The sequence below is a fragment of the Carettochelys insculpta genome, chromosome 29 (assembly GCF_033958435.1).
Source record: "Carettochelys insculpta isolate YL-2023 chromosome 29, ASM3395843v1, whole genome shotgun sequence".
In the NCBI taxonomy this organism is placed as follows: domain Eukaryota; kingdom Metazoa; phylum Chordata; order Testudines; family Carettochelyidae; genus Carettochelys; species Carettochelys insculpta.
In genome coordinates, this window is record NC_134165.1 from 4,711,913 (window position 1) to 4,725,273 (window position 13,361).

At 59.0% G+C, this 13,361-nt stretch overlaps 1 protein-coding gene across 5 annotated transcripts in view; it reads right to left on the reverse strand.

Moving 5' to 3' along the window:
* Window positions 1-2,301: 2,301 nt before the first annotated feature.
* The window catches only part of TECR (trans-2,3-enoyl-CoA reductase), a 43,530-nt gene continuing 32,470 nt past the window's right edge, over window positions 2,302-13,361 (reverse strand). For 4 of the 5 annotated variants that reach the window (XM_074979429.1, XM_074979430.1, XM_074979428.1 and 1 more), the window contains 11 exons: window positions 10,877-10,928; window positions 10,034-10,078; window positions 9,398-9,501; window positions 9,199-9,314; window positions 8,484-8,589; window positions 8,223-8,295; window positions 6,714-6,757; window positions 6,377-6,434; window positions 5,367-5,455; window positions 4,090-4,135; window positions 2,302-3,406 (listed from right to left, as the gene is read on the reverse strand). In XM_074979429.1, the coding sequence (XP_074835530.1) occupies window positions 3,279-3,406; window positions 4,090-4,135; window positions 5,367-5,455; window positions 6,377-6,434; window positions 6,714-6,757; window positions 8,223-8,295; window positions 8,484-8,589; window positions 9,199-9,314; window positions 9,398-9,501; window positions 10,034-10,078; window positions 10,877-10,928 (861 nt within the window). In that variant the 3' untranslated portion in view covers window positions 2,302-3,278. The remainder of the gene's footprint in view (window positions 3,407-4,089; window positions 4,136-5,366; window positions 5,456-6,376; window positions 6,435-6,713; window positions 6,758-8,222; window positions 8,296-8,483; window positions 8,590-9,198; window positions 9,315-9,397; window positions 9,502-10,033; window positions 10,079-10,876; window positions 10,929-13,361) is intronic. The other variant, XM_074979431.1, reaches the window with a different exon arrangement.

Sequence of the window (13,361 nt, forward strand, 5' to 3'; positions counted from 1 at the left end):
TGGAGGGTATTGCACTGTGGCTGTAATGCCCTATCACTGCGAGTGCTGTTGAGTACAGGTGAGCGAGATGAGCTCTCATCCCTGACCACCGAGAGCATCATGGAATTCTTCAGTTCTGACGCTGCAGGTGTGGGGAGCAGTGGCATCTCCTGTGGGTCAGAGCAGAGGGGAGTCAGAACTCTGGGGTTCTGTTCCTGTTCTGGGAGAATAGGCTCTAATGACTAGTGCAAGGAAGCCCTGGGCTAGCCCCATGTGTCGCCACGCTGTGACTGGGTGATGCAGTGATCCCTCTCCAGGGTGGAGCATGTGTGGTTACAATGTGCGCAGCATCCTATGGCTACTGAGTTCTGACCTGCAGCACCAAGGTGCCTCCCTGGGGCGGGGCTGTGATGAGTTCCACTTCCCTGTGGTGCTTGGCTCAGTTCCTGTCCTGGCAGCCAAGGTGCAGAATCTGTGGGTGCCCCTTGTCCTTGCATGGAGCTGGCTCGGACTTGCTGCTCTTGCTTGGTGGGGAGCCTTTGCCTTGAAGTTGTCTATGCTTTGACCCAGTAGCGCAGACACGCTACAGCCAGGGATGGGTTTTATAGCACTGCACTAACCCATCTCTGAGAGAGTGAGTGGAGTGAGCGGCGCCTCTGCTAGGACAGCTATGGCCCAGGGCTGGATTTGTCACTCACTGAGCACAGCTTCCCTGTCCCTCAAGGGCACCTGGAGGAAGCACACTGGCACCTGGTTGGAGTCCTACAAGTCTGGAGAGCCCAGGGAGCTATTCCGTTCACACCCCACCCCAAGAGGTGTCAGTCAGCAGCAGAGGGGGTGGAGTGGCCAGGGCAATGGGCACGAGTTGCTGCTGCATATAGAGAAGCCAGAGCTCCCCCCCACAGCTGTGCTGCCTGGCTGAGTGCAGGGATGGATGGCAGCAGCTGTGGCTGCACCTGGCCCTTAGGGGGAGAAATCCCTGGGCCCATCTGCCTTTCCCTTCCCCAGGTGGGGCACTATTTGAGTGCTGCTGTGGGATGCAGAGAGGGGCCATGCAAAAGTGGACCCTGCCTGGCTGGTCCCTCTGTTGGAGGCCGGCAGAGAAAGCAAAGAGCTACAGGGCTGGATTGTGTAGTGCTGCGCTGTGGGCAGGGAGAACAATCCCTGCCAGGCTGTGGCAGAGGGTGGCAGCTCATTGCTGTACTCCAGGGATTCTCAACCTCTGAGTCAGGACCCAAACATGAGTCACCCTTAGATTGTTTCTAATGGTTTCCAGCTGGGTGACTGAGCCACATGTGGCTCTTTAAGGATCTGTTTGTGGCTCCCTCCTCTGGCTCCCAGTCCCTGCCTAGCTGTGCTGAAATGAAACTCGGGTTAATTGATTTAACAGCTGGCAAGAGGGATCTGGCCATTAAAGCAATTGAATTGAGTCCCATTTCAGTGTGGCAGGGCAGGAACCTGCCTGTGCTGCAGGTGGGGGAAGGGAGTAGGAGGGCTGCAGGGAGCCATGTGGAGGTGGTGGTGGCAGGGATGGTCCAGCAAAGGAGCAGCAGGGGGGAGAGCAGCGGTGCTCAAAGTCCTACTGCATTGTCAAAATGGGTCCCCGTCTCAAAGGCTGGGAACCGCTGCTGTACTCAGTCCTACTTGGATGCTGGCTGTTGTGTTAGCTCCAGCTACATGCCCCTGGAACAAGATCTGAACTGGCCCTGTCTGAGCCAGGGTGAGACAGAGGGGCCATAGGAGGGAAGCCTGGCTCAGTGGGAAGCCTGTGCACAGAGGCAGTGTGGTGGTACCAAGAGAAGCCCTGTTCTGGGAGCTGCCCCTCAGAGCTCCAGTTGTTACCATTCAGGGAGGAAAGCCTGGGCCTGATTCCCCTGCCCCATTGGTTTCACGCCTAAGGTCTCCAGGGCCTTCCCTGGGACTCTTCGCAGAGGGAGGGAGGGAGGGACTCCTCGCTCCACCTGACTCTCCCCAGGGGGCCTCTGCTCTGTCCAACATGCACCAAGACCTATGGGCAGAGAAGGGGCAGTGATTAGAGCCACCCCTTGCCCCTAGCAGGCACCTGCAGTAAAAGAGACACAAGCTGCCAAGAAGCCAGAGCACGAGGGAAGCTGGATTGGGCCCGGGAATGGCTTTGCTCCCCGTATTTACTAGAATAGCCGGCTCTGCCCCTGCCAGCCCAGCAGAGCTACAGCCTGGGACGCTGCCCTGCAGCCCAGGGAAGGACAAAACCACCAAATGGTACAAAAGAAAAAAAGCTTTTACTGTGCTTACAAGTAACTCCGTTGGCTTGAGTCCAGCAGCTGGCACCTGAGCTGCCCCCCACAGCCCTGCCCCCCAGCCCCCGTGCTCCCCGCACAGGAGTGCTGTTGTCTTTGCCTTTCCTCTCGTTCCTCCGCTCCAGGCTCAGTTCTGCCCTCAAGCCCCTTTACTCCTGACTCATTCTAACGAGACATTTGCAATGTGCTGCATGTGGGGCCTGCTCCATGGCTGATGCCCTTAACAAGGGGGCCAGTAGGACCCAGGGGAAAAGCAGCCTAGGGCTGGGGCCCTGATCAGACCCCTGCCACCCTTGGCAGCTTGCCCTCTTCATATCAAACTGGGATCTGGGAGCACCCCAGGCCCAGCTGTGGCTGCAGCACTCCACGGTCTCCATGGGCAGCCTTTGAAGGAGAGGAGTGCTGACCAGGGCCCAGCCCAGCACTTGCCCCCTGAGGCCCTGCCCTGGAGCTGTGACCCAGGAAAGGTGTCTGCCTGCTCAGGAGCCTGAAATAAGGCACCTGCAATCCTAAAGTGGTTCCCAGAGAAAGGGAACCCCTGGGGCTAAACCCCTGCCCCACAAGGGGTGTGAGCCCACAGCCTCTCTGGGATCAGGCTACATGTGCAGGTGCCTGTGGCCAAGGTCCTTCTCCCAGGTTGCTGCCACACACACCAACCCCCAGGCAGCTCCAGTGCTCCCTGGGTTGTTTCCAGCTGGGCAGGGCTGTAGGAGATCTGTGCTCTCTGGGCTCGTCACAGGGTACATGGCCCAGCTGGAGGAGAGCAGGGGTCCTGGCTGTGGATGTCCGGGGGCCGGGCCAGCCAGCTGGGAGCACGGAGGCAGCTGCAGAAACCCCAGCAGTGAGGAGTCAGGTGAGAGTTTGTGCAGCTTCCCCCTGTGCCCAGGGCCAGGCAGCCAGAGGCAGGGTTCAGAGACCCCCCGTGGGGGGTGGGTGCCTCCCTCCCCTGTACCAATGAAGACTCCCTATGAAGTACAGAGCCCTGGCAGCCCCCAGTGAGGGCACTGTGCCCTGCCTGGCTCAGAGCAGGAAGGGGATGATGGGGGAGCGCAGGGGCGGGTAGTCCCGGAACTCCTTCAGGTAGCTGCGGTGCTTCCCCTTCGCCCAAATGGTCATTTGGATGAAGCCAACCAGAGAGAACAGGGCCACTGCAGACAGAGAGGAAAGCGGTGAGGAAGCTGGGGGCAGGGGTGCCAGTTCCTTAGCCCCCTTCTTGTTCAGCTCAGGCCTAAAGGGAGAAGCAGGCATCTGGCCTGCCCCCAACACATGCTGCATGCAATGAGGCGCCTGCACTTTCCCAAGGTAGCAGCAGGGGGCTCCCATCACCTGGACTGGAGGCCATGGGTGGTGCCAGCGCTAGAGGGGGGCAGCCAGCAGACTCCAGGGAAAAGACACACACAGCCCTGGCTGCACGGTCACTCACACTGCAGCTTTTGCTTCACCTGTTCCCTGCAGACTGGGGCAACCCCCTAGGAGGAGTGGGGAGCAAAGGGGTGGATGCTGGGGAGGTGGGCTATAAAACCCAGCTCATGGCACCAGCCAGGAACTGGGCTGACACCCATCAACTCCTTGAGCATAGCCAGGGCTGGGGAACAGGGCTCCTGTTTACACCAACTCCTTGGCTAGGGCCCTCGGCCTCAGTTTCTGCTGCTGCAAGAGGGAGCTGATCTCTGGAGATGCCGGGAGCCCTATTGCTGGCCATGTCAGGGCTGATTGTTCCCACAGGACAGGGATGGGTGGCCCTGGCAGTAAGAAGGCAAGACCCACCCGGCCAATCCCCCCGGCAGGTTGTGGACCTGTACGCTGGCTCCTTCCCCTGCACCACACTCACCTGGGAGGCACTGGGTCATGATCGCAAAGGCGATCCAGGAGCCCACCTGTAAGAGAAGCAGCTGCAGTTAGCACGGGCAGAATCCCCCTCTGGCATATAGCAGGGGGAGGCTGGGCCCTGCCGAGTGGGGTTCACTCACCGATGGGCACTAGTTCACTAAGCCACTTGCAGTACAGCAGCACCTCGCCCCACCCACTGGAGCTGCTCAGCTGACCAGCCAATGTCCTGACCCAGGTGAGTCACCAGCCCACCCAGGAGCTGAGCTGGAGGAAGAGGTGGCTGGGCAGGTGGCTGCCAGCCAGGGCAGGGAGAGGGCCCCTCCTGCTGGGCGAGTGGCACTCCAGCAAAGCAACGAGCTCTCAGGAAGCAGAGTGGCGCCTGGAGAACTGACTCCTGCCCAACTTAGCAGCTGTGTTAGTCCAGTTCATCCCGCGGGAGGCCAGCTCTGCTAGGGCCTGGCAGCAAGCGCCCAGCTCCCCCGCAGGTCACCAGCAGCTGGCTTCAGGCTCTGCTGGTGGTGCCAGGCTGGGCAACTGCAGCCATGTCACCTCAGCAGCTACAGAAGATACACAAGGCTGGGCCAGGCAGAACACAGAGGCTGCGGGTTGAGTAGGTGTGCTCGCCCCGCTGAGTCAGGGCTGACCCCACTGTGGTGCCAGGAGCGCTGTCCTCCAGGCCCTGGCGAGGGGAGTGCAGTAGGAGGTGCTGTCCCCTTGCAGTCAAGCTGACCCCACTGCCCTGGCGTTGCACAGCGGACGCTGTCTAGCAGGTGAAGTATGAAAGCCAAGTCCTGGCTCTTCCTTTGAGAAATGTGGCAGTGGTAAAGCAGGGCTGTTGACTCCAAGGTCTGTACCCAAAGTCAAATCCTGCCTCCTGAATTCCCCCTGCAGTTTCAGTTACATGAGGGCCTTCTGTTTGGCTTCCTGCCCTGACAGGCTCAGCTCTGTGGCTGTTAAGCAGCTGCTGAGTTCCACCCCAGAGACGGTTGCATGTCAGCAGTGACCTGTGATATTCCGATGGAGCAGAGATCACAGACAGTTTGTGGATCCTGGGGCCCATGTGGATGAGGAACACCAGCTCGTTATCATTAATTAGCAGCAAGCATGGGGCAGGTAGAAGGTCATGCCCCAGCCACCTGTCTCAGAGAGGCAGCTGAGGGAGAGGCTGATGCAGGCCTAGGGCAGAGTGGGCAGGTGCTGCCAGAGCTAGCCAGCTCTGGGCTGAGGGAACCTGCCATTACATTGCAGGCCGGGGCTGGCCGGGGGGCGGCAACTCACCTCATAGGTATAATTAGGACATGACACTAGCAGAAAGAGCCACGTGAAGGGGTTCTTGGTGGGGTATGGAATCTTCCTGGTCTTAGAGCCTGGAGGGAGAGAAGCAGGAATCCAGCGTGATTTATTTCACATGGCCAGTGATCTCCTCTGCCCGCCCGCTAGCATCCGCCCACCCCTGGGAGTGGTGTCAGCTTTCCCGGGAACATGCAGGCAGGGGATGCTGCTCTGAGCACCAGCCAGGCGGACGCTGTGGAGACAGCCCGGTTCAACACCATTCTCCAGGGAGATGCTGCTGCAGCACGCTCGTGTCAGGCATCTGATGGCCCCTCATCCACAGGCCAGCGCTTCCTGAGCCCACTGGTGCCAGAGGCAGCGACTGAGGGGACAGCACACCGGCAGCAGGCCAGGCTGCTCGGGACTCATTCAGAGGTTCCCATCCCAGCTCCCGGGGCAGGGTGTAAAGGAGCCCAGCAGCAGGCAAGAGCCCTGTAACTCAATTGCCCCCAGCCCCATACAGGATCCCACTGGCCTGTTCCAGCAAGCGGAGGGAGAGGGCTGGACATATGCCTGGGGGCCTGGACCCTGCCCCCCAGTTCATAGTCCGCTGTCAGGCTCAGGATAGATCTGCAGCACCAACTCCCCAAGGCTGTGCCTGGCCTGGTGCTATTGGTGACCTCTGGGGGCTCCTGCCTGGCTCTGCCCCAAGGATGTTTGGGGGGGCCTGGGGAAGGGAGGAGGTTTTCTTCTGTGTTTTGTACATTCAGCACCACTCCGTGGAGTCGGGAGGCCAGAGAGCAGAACGCTCCAGGGACGGGAGCCAGGAATCGGGTGCAGGGGGAGGGAGATGGATTCTCAGACTCTCCTGGGAGACTGCCAACACCCCAGCCGCAGAGCACGCTCCCAGCCCCATACCTCCGCCCAGGCCAAAGCATGCTGGCTGAGCTCCCCTTTTCCAGTCACCCCTGGGCAACTAGGCTCGGGAGGGCCAATGGAGCCCTGCCTTCACTCACCTGCCGGCCGCAGGTTCCGCAGGGCGATGTGGATGGAGAAGTTCCCCAGCTGGCAGAACTGGGGGGAAGCGGAAGAGTGATTAAGGCCCTGGGTTTTGGCCATCCGCTCCGAGGGGGTGGGCCCGGCTGCAGACCTTCAGTGGCTCTCAGGCACAGAGCTGTGCCACCTGCCACCCCTCCCCACACCCACACTCTGACACCCGCATCCCCCCGCTTTTGTACATGCTCCTATCACAACTGCCCAGAGTACTCTCACGAGGTGCCCCCCAGCCCCCACGCCTGGCCCAGCCAAGCAGCCTCCGTCCCTGCTCTCCTCCCGGCCGCTGGCAGCTCTTACCAGGAACAGGACGAGTGCCAGTTTCACCTGCTGGTCTCCATAAGCTGTGAGGGAGGGGAAGGGCAGAGGTTAGCCTGGTGGGAGGGGGCATTTCCTTCATGGGGCTCGAGGGCAGGTTCACAGGGTCAGTGTGTGCACCATCAGCAAAGGGAGCTGCAGATGGGCATTCCTGGCCCTGACGGCAATCCTGGCTCGTAAAGAAACACAAACTCCGGCGATCCACCCCACCTCCCTGTGACGTGCCCACAAAAGATACCAGCCTAATGCCCCTTGGGGCTGGTGCGTACCCTGAGCCAGGCAGCACGGAGACCTTCCCTGCTCACCACTGCTCCCTATGGGTCAGGGCAGCGCAGTCCCGGGGGCCCAGTCCTCCCAGGTAGAGTAATGGGACTGAGTGGGCAAAAGGGGTGAAGTGACTGGGCAGGGGGGACAGCGCAAGGCGTGGGGGGCAGTGCGCTATCACTGCATGGAGAGGGAGAGAAGGAATCAACCTCCCAGGCTGGTGCAGGGTTCACTGCGACACAGCATGCGAAGCAGAACAGTTTGGGCTTGTTCAGTTGGGTGTTTAATCCTTAACAATGAAGGAAGGGACAAAAAGCTTCAGTTAAAGAACTGGCTGTTGCTTGTTTTCAGGTCTGGTCCCCTGGAGGGCTCTGTGGACAGCTTGGGAACAAGGAGCTTACGAAGGACGGCAGAGGGAAGCCTCATTGTTTAAAACTGGCGCCTCAGATTTCGGAGCCAGGAAGAACCATTCCACCCGCCCACAGACCCCCACTCTGCGGCAGCACCTGGCCCAGAACCAGGGGCCAAGCTGATGTGGAGCTTTGAGAAACACGCCCAAGATTCAAAGTCTCCAAAGTGATGGCAGCTCTGGGGGGTCATTCCAAGGGATAGTTAAACACCTGTTAAATGCCTGCACCCTATTCCTAGGCTGACTTCGGCTCCCCCCATTTATCCCAGTTTGGCTCGTGTTTGCCGTACCTCACAACTATGTAATTAATACATCTGGGGAGGGAACTCCCCTGTTAACAACGTAGCCCCTTCGTTCAGGCTGACACTGCTCTCAAGCCACGGGTTGGAGCCACCACTCTGTCCTGCGGAGACAGGCCAGACTAGCCTGAAGCTTGGACTGGCCGATGTCTCCAAGACCTTGGCCAGGCCAGGAAGCCGTACCAGGGTCAGGTCTGCTGGCAGAGTGCTGCCGACGCAACATTCTGCAGCGTGTGCTCATGCAGCTGCTTGTGCTGGCACCCTGTGACCACATATTTGTGTCAGCAGAAGCAGGGTGCATGGTGGGTAGGAGCCAAGGGCCATACAGAAACACTGCTGTGCAGGAACCAGATGTTGTGGGATACCCGCACAAACCCAGGGGATGGAGGGGGGTGCTGAAGCAAGGCCCAGAATAGGAAGGCCCGCCTCTCAGGCGTGCTGTCCATCAAGAAGGGCTGGAAGTGCACTGTGCTCTCCAGGGCCCAGAGCGCAGCAGGGCAGTGGCCGGGGGTCACTTACTCGGTGGGGTGTACAGCGGGTGGTTGATGTAATACGCCATCCAGGCTGCAAAGCCCCAGTAGTAGGTGCAATTCTAGAGACAAATTGGGAAAAGCTCTTTTACTACAGGCTCTGCTAAGCAGAGGAGTCACAGGGACCCCCAGGCAAGGCAGCCGCTGGCCAGCTCCCTGCATGGCACGTCGTGCATGTCCCAAGAGCCCTGACTTCACCTACCCCCCAGGACCTGCTGTCTGCCCGGCGCCTCCCGCCCACCCTGCTCACCTTGAAGATGTTGCGCAAGGGCATCGTCCCATGGGAGAACCGATGGACAAAGAGGGTCTCCAGCAGGCGTTTGATGTAATGGAACGAGTGGCAGATGCAGGCCAGGCTGGAAGAGAAGGAGCAGGGGGCTAGTGGGAACCATGGCACTAAGGCATTACCCTGAACAGGAAAGGCCTGTGTCCCAGAAACCAGGCAACACCTGTCAGTTGTCCTGAGGCTCCTCCCTGACGGGACAGGATGAGGGACATGCTGGAGCCTAAATCAGAGCTCCCCTGATGAGCCACCAGGAGGTGCTCTGGGGATAGTAAACTGTTCCCTCTTGCCAGAAATCAACTGGGATTCTGGAGCAACAGCCCAGAGCTCTCCCCAGTCTCTCTCCGAGGTCCATCCATGCGCTGAACATCCGGTGGCTGCACAGGTGGCCAGGTCCAGATGGCCTGAAGAGGCTGGCAGCGAATCCGACTGGCACTGCATCCCTGGAGGGGTGAGACTTCCTCTTCCCCACTCTGGAGAGGCCAAGTCGGCAGCTGCAGGCCTGGGCTGGGAGGCAGGGACCCCCCAGGAGCGGGATCCCCATCCCATCTGTTTGTTTTCCTGGGGCTCAGGTTTTCTACAGGGTCTCTGCCCCCAACAGCTCAGGAGGAGGCCCACAGCCCTGGGCACAGCCCCCGTGCAGGCAAAGCAGGTGCAGCGACACGCCCCTAGCAGTACTCACTGCACGACTGAGTGCTTGCTGGAGGTGAAGTCATACTTGGGGCCGTAGATGAAGGGCACGCGGAAGTAGAACAGCAGGTAGATCAGCAGGGGCCCTGCGTACTCGGTAAGGAAGACCTGGAAGGCAGAGGGTGCTGTGAGCACAGAGGGCTGCCTCTAGGGAGAGGGGCTTTCACAGGCAGACCCTCAGCACTGCTCACCGTCACCCAGCTGATCTGTGCGCCCAGGTCCCGGAAGTACAGTGTGGCTGTGGTGCCCACCGGCAGGTTCTGCAGCACGTCCTCATCCTTCAGGGACTTGCCCTCTGGAAGGAGAGCGGAGACTCAAGAGCAGGGCGTGGGGAGAAGGGAGCCTGGTGCAATACACCACCTTGGCACTGGTTCCATGGCAACACGCACGTGTGACCTCAGCCTCCTGAGACCAGCCCTGCTCTCCCCGTTGCTTCAGCACAACACCCCCATGGCAGAATGAGCCACAGCGCCAGCTGCAGGGCAAGGGGCAGTTCTCTGACCCGCAGGCGTGCTCCCCCTGCGTACGCCCCACGGGTCCCTGCCCCAGAAATCTGGGGCTCCCTGTAACCCTAGTCCTTTGGTGGCCTGTTAGATCTCTCAGCCTTCAGAACAGTGTCAGCACCTGCCCCATAGGCCCAGCGTAAGCTCACAGGGCAACTGTGCCCCCAGAGCTCAGTCACCAAGCGGCCCAAGGAACCCATCAGTGTGTCCTGTGGCTCATCTTCCCCGGGGTACCCGTGGGGCGTACAAGCAGCAGCAGCAGGGAAACGTGCCTGGGAAAGACACCACAGGAGCCGTCCCACCCCACACAGAACTCCAACTTACTGGGGTCAAGGCGGAGGGACTGCCGGGCTGGGTACCACTGAGGATCTGTGCAAAGAAGGGCAGAGACAAAGGCATCACTCCAAAAGCCCCGACTGTGCCAGCTGATCCGCTCCAGCTGCGCTGCTGGTATGAAGGCAAGTCCCACCCCCTTCTGCCCAGACAGAGGCTCACGAGGCTGAATTGGGCCTTCAGGTACCTTGCTGAAGGCAGAAGGCAACAGGCTGGTTGCTGCCTTGATAGGCCTCAAAAGTCCCTTGGCCAAGGGCTGAAATGCCAGGCGGACACCCGGGCACCTGATAAGCCCTCTCTCGAGGGCTCCTGTGGGCCACAAGCAGTGGCCTACCCAATGCACAGGAATTTCTCAGGGATCTAAGGGACTAGATGCCGCCGTGACAAGCACTCTGAATGCTCTAGGGATCGCAACGCCTCAGTTCTCCGGGGACAGGCACGCTACGAACGCCACAGGCTGCAGAGGTTGTTCACCATGCACTTGGCATCTTTTCCACTGCCACATGGGCCAGGCCTGGGGCCTGAAAGGGTGACACTAGACAGCACTGGCTGGGACTGAGATCAGGAGACCCACAAGGTCTGCCTGTTCCCAGCTGCCCTGAGACAAGGCCAGCTCTGTATAGCACTGCGGCGGAGCCCCGGCTCTGCTCTAGTGCATGGGGCCCAGCCAGACAGCTCAGGAGCAAAGGCCCAATGCTCCAAGGCAACGAACAGCCTCAACTGCCGTGGAGGTCAGCGCATGGTGCCTGATGGAGTCAGCCCCACGGGACAGCAGGCAGAAGGTGACGGAGCAGGGGTGTAGGACCAACAGGAGTGAGCTCACTCCATACGTACGGGACTTGGTGAAGAGGTTCTTGATCTCAGCAATGGTGGCATTGGGCTCCACCTGCAGAGAAGCAGAGAGAAGTTATCACAGACCCAAGGGCATGGAGCGAAGGCCCTACCCCCTACCACAGACGTCAGCAGCAGCTTAGCTACAGAGTGGGAAGAGACTATGGCTCACCCCTCAAGGCTCTGGCCAAGGGCCAGCATAGCACTGGGGTCCCCGTGTTTGTCTCTAGCTTTCCGACACAATGAGCTCAGTTTCATCACTCTATCTCCTTGCTGCCAGAGCTATAAATGCCCCACGAGCTTTGAAGGTCGAGCTGGGCTCTCCCTGAGCCTTGCTCTGCCCAAGGATTAGAGATTCCATGGGCGGAATGTATTTAACAGCCTGGCCCCAGTACACAAGCCGGAAAGAGCTCGACCTGACCGCCTGATCAAAGTGAGCACTAAAACCCCAGACAGATGCCAGCAACAGCAGCAGCCGGACATGGTCGCTCCCGATGGGAGGCTTTGACATGACTGGGAGGTGCCCTGATGCCTTGAGTGTCATCAGGTAGAAAGCAAGAACAAAACTCTGCTCCCACTGCAGCATGAGACAGGCAGCACAAGCTAGTGACCAGGGTGGGGGCACAGACCACCTGGGTTTTATTCCCACCTGACCTTGGGCAGGCACTTCCCTGCTTGGCGCTTGTTTACTTCAGCTGGGCCTAGGAGTGCACCCTAACTGGGAGCTCATCTCTAAAAGGGAGCAGGAGGTCATAAGGCGTCACAAAACTCTTGATGGGAAAAGATGCACAGAGAGAGACAGAGACAGTTGGGCCACATGAAAAGGCCTCTGCTGTAACTCAAGGCCTGTTAAGATCATAGCTGGGAAACACAATTTTGCAACGAGCTCTCACTGGTGCACAAAACAAGGGCTATTCCCCCCACTGCTCCCTTGGGGTCCTCAATGAAAGATTTTGGGGAGAAAAAAAATTGGCTATCAAGTGAGCATCACTATTCTGCCTGCCATCTGCCCACACTTCCCTCAGGCCTCCGTATCCCAAGGCTGTCCGGACTGACCAACATATACAGAGGGAGGCAGATGCCATTACCAACCCAGCTCTGGCCAAATCCCAAATACCAGCGGGTATGTGACCGTCTCCCCGACCCCCCCGTGCTCTCCTGTGCCCCTTTCCTTCCCTTCTTACTCCTCCCTCCCTTTCCCCTTTCGCCCTCTCTCTGGAGTCCAACTTAGCCAGCCACGACCGCGTATTTTGCCACCCAACAGAGGCTGTGACCAGAGAGAAGTAACTTAAAGCAAGGTCCCGAACTGCCCCACGCTGGTACAAGTTTGCCAGGGCTCAGAGTGGTGGATCAGACCCTGCATTGGGCCTGGATGTCTTGAGCAGCGACACAGCCAGTGAGAGCCAACCCCCAGGACACAAGCTGTCTTGTCTACCTTTGCTGTTCTTTTCACTCCCCGTTTGCATGTCTGTCTTGTTTTGGTGCCAAGGAAATGAGATCGGGCTGGAGCTGTTGGCAAAGCCTGTTTTTAACTCAATTCTTCCCCCCACCCCGTGAGGTGGTTCTCACCACCTCTGATACCAACCAAGAGACTGGCACACGGGAGGGTTTCTTCTTTCTACAACCTCTGTTGAGCAAAGGGAGACGGGAACTAGGCCATGTTCAACTGAGCGCCTGGCCTGCCACTTTACAAATGTTTTTCCCTCTTTTTGCTAAGGGGGCCTTTGCCGGGGCACCGTGATGCAGGCCAAGGGCTCTGTCTGCCCACACCTACCCCTTGTTTAACCCTGGTTTATACTGGACAGTGATGGGAGGGGGTCACGTTAAACCCTTTGACTCTCAGCCCCTTTATTCCATCTAAATTAATACAACAGGCCTCTCTGACTGGTACCACAACACATCTACCCTTTGACTTCTGGGAAGTGGACGGGACTGCTCAGATCCCTCCCCCAGCTGAGTGGGAGGGGCTACTGGACCCAGGGGCCAAGTGATTGTTTGGGACAACTCATGAGAGAAACAGGGGCAGAGGGGTCAGGTCACAGGTTTAAAAATCTAATAGCGACCAGGGCCAGCTCAGGAAGAAACCTCTTTCCTGGGCAAGTAATCCCAGAGCTGTTCACAGGGCATTTCTTGCCCCATTCCCTGAAGCAGCCAGGACACTAGCTAACTGGGTCACTGCTCTGATCATGCTTAAAAACAGGCTGGAGCCCAGCTGCTCTCAGGGCTCTAGGTCTGCTGGATGCTATGGCAGGAAAACATTCTCCAGTGGCAGGTCTGGGCCCAAAGCTGGCAGACACAGAGTCCACGCCGCAGCCCCAGTGGGTCTGTGTATACACGGCCCAGAAGCAGTGGGGTGGAGCTGGTCACAGATAACTCTTCTGCCGCTCATGCTCTGTCCCTTTATATTCCGCTTCTCTCTCAGGGAGCAAAAGCTTAACACCCACAGCCCCTAGGAACCTTGGGTTCCTCCCGGGGTCCTCCCACCTTC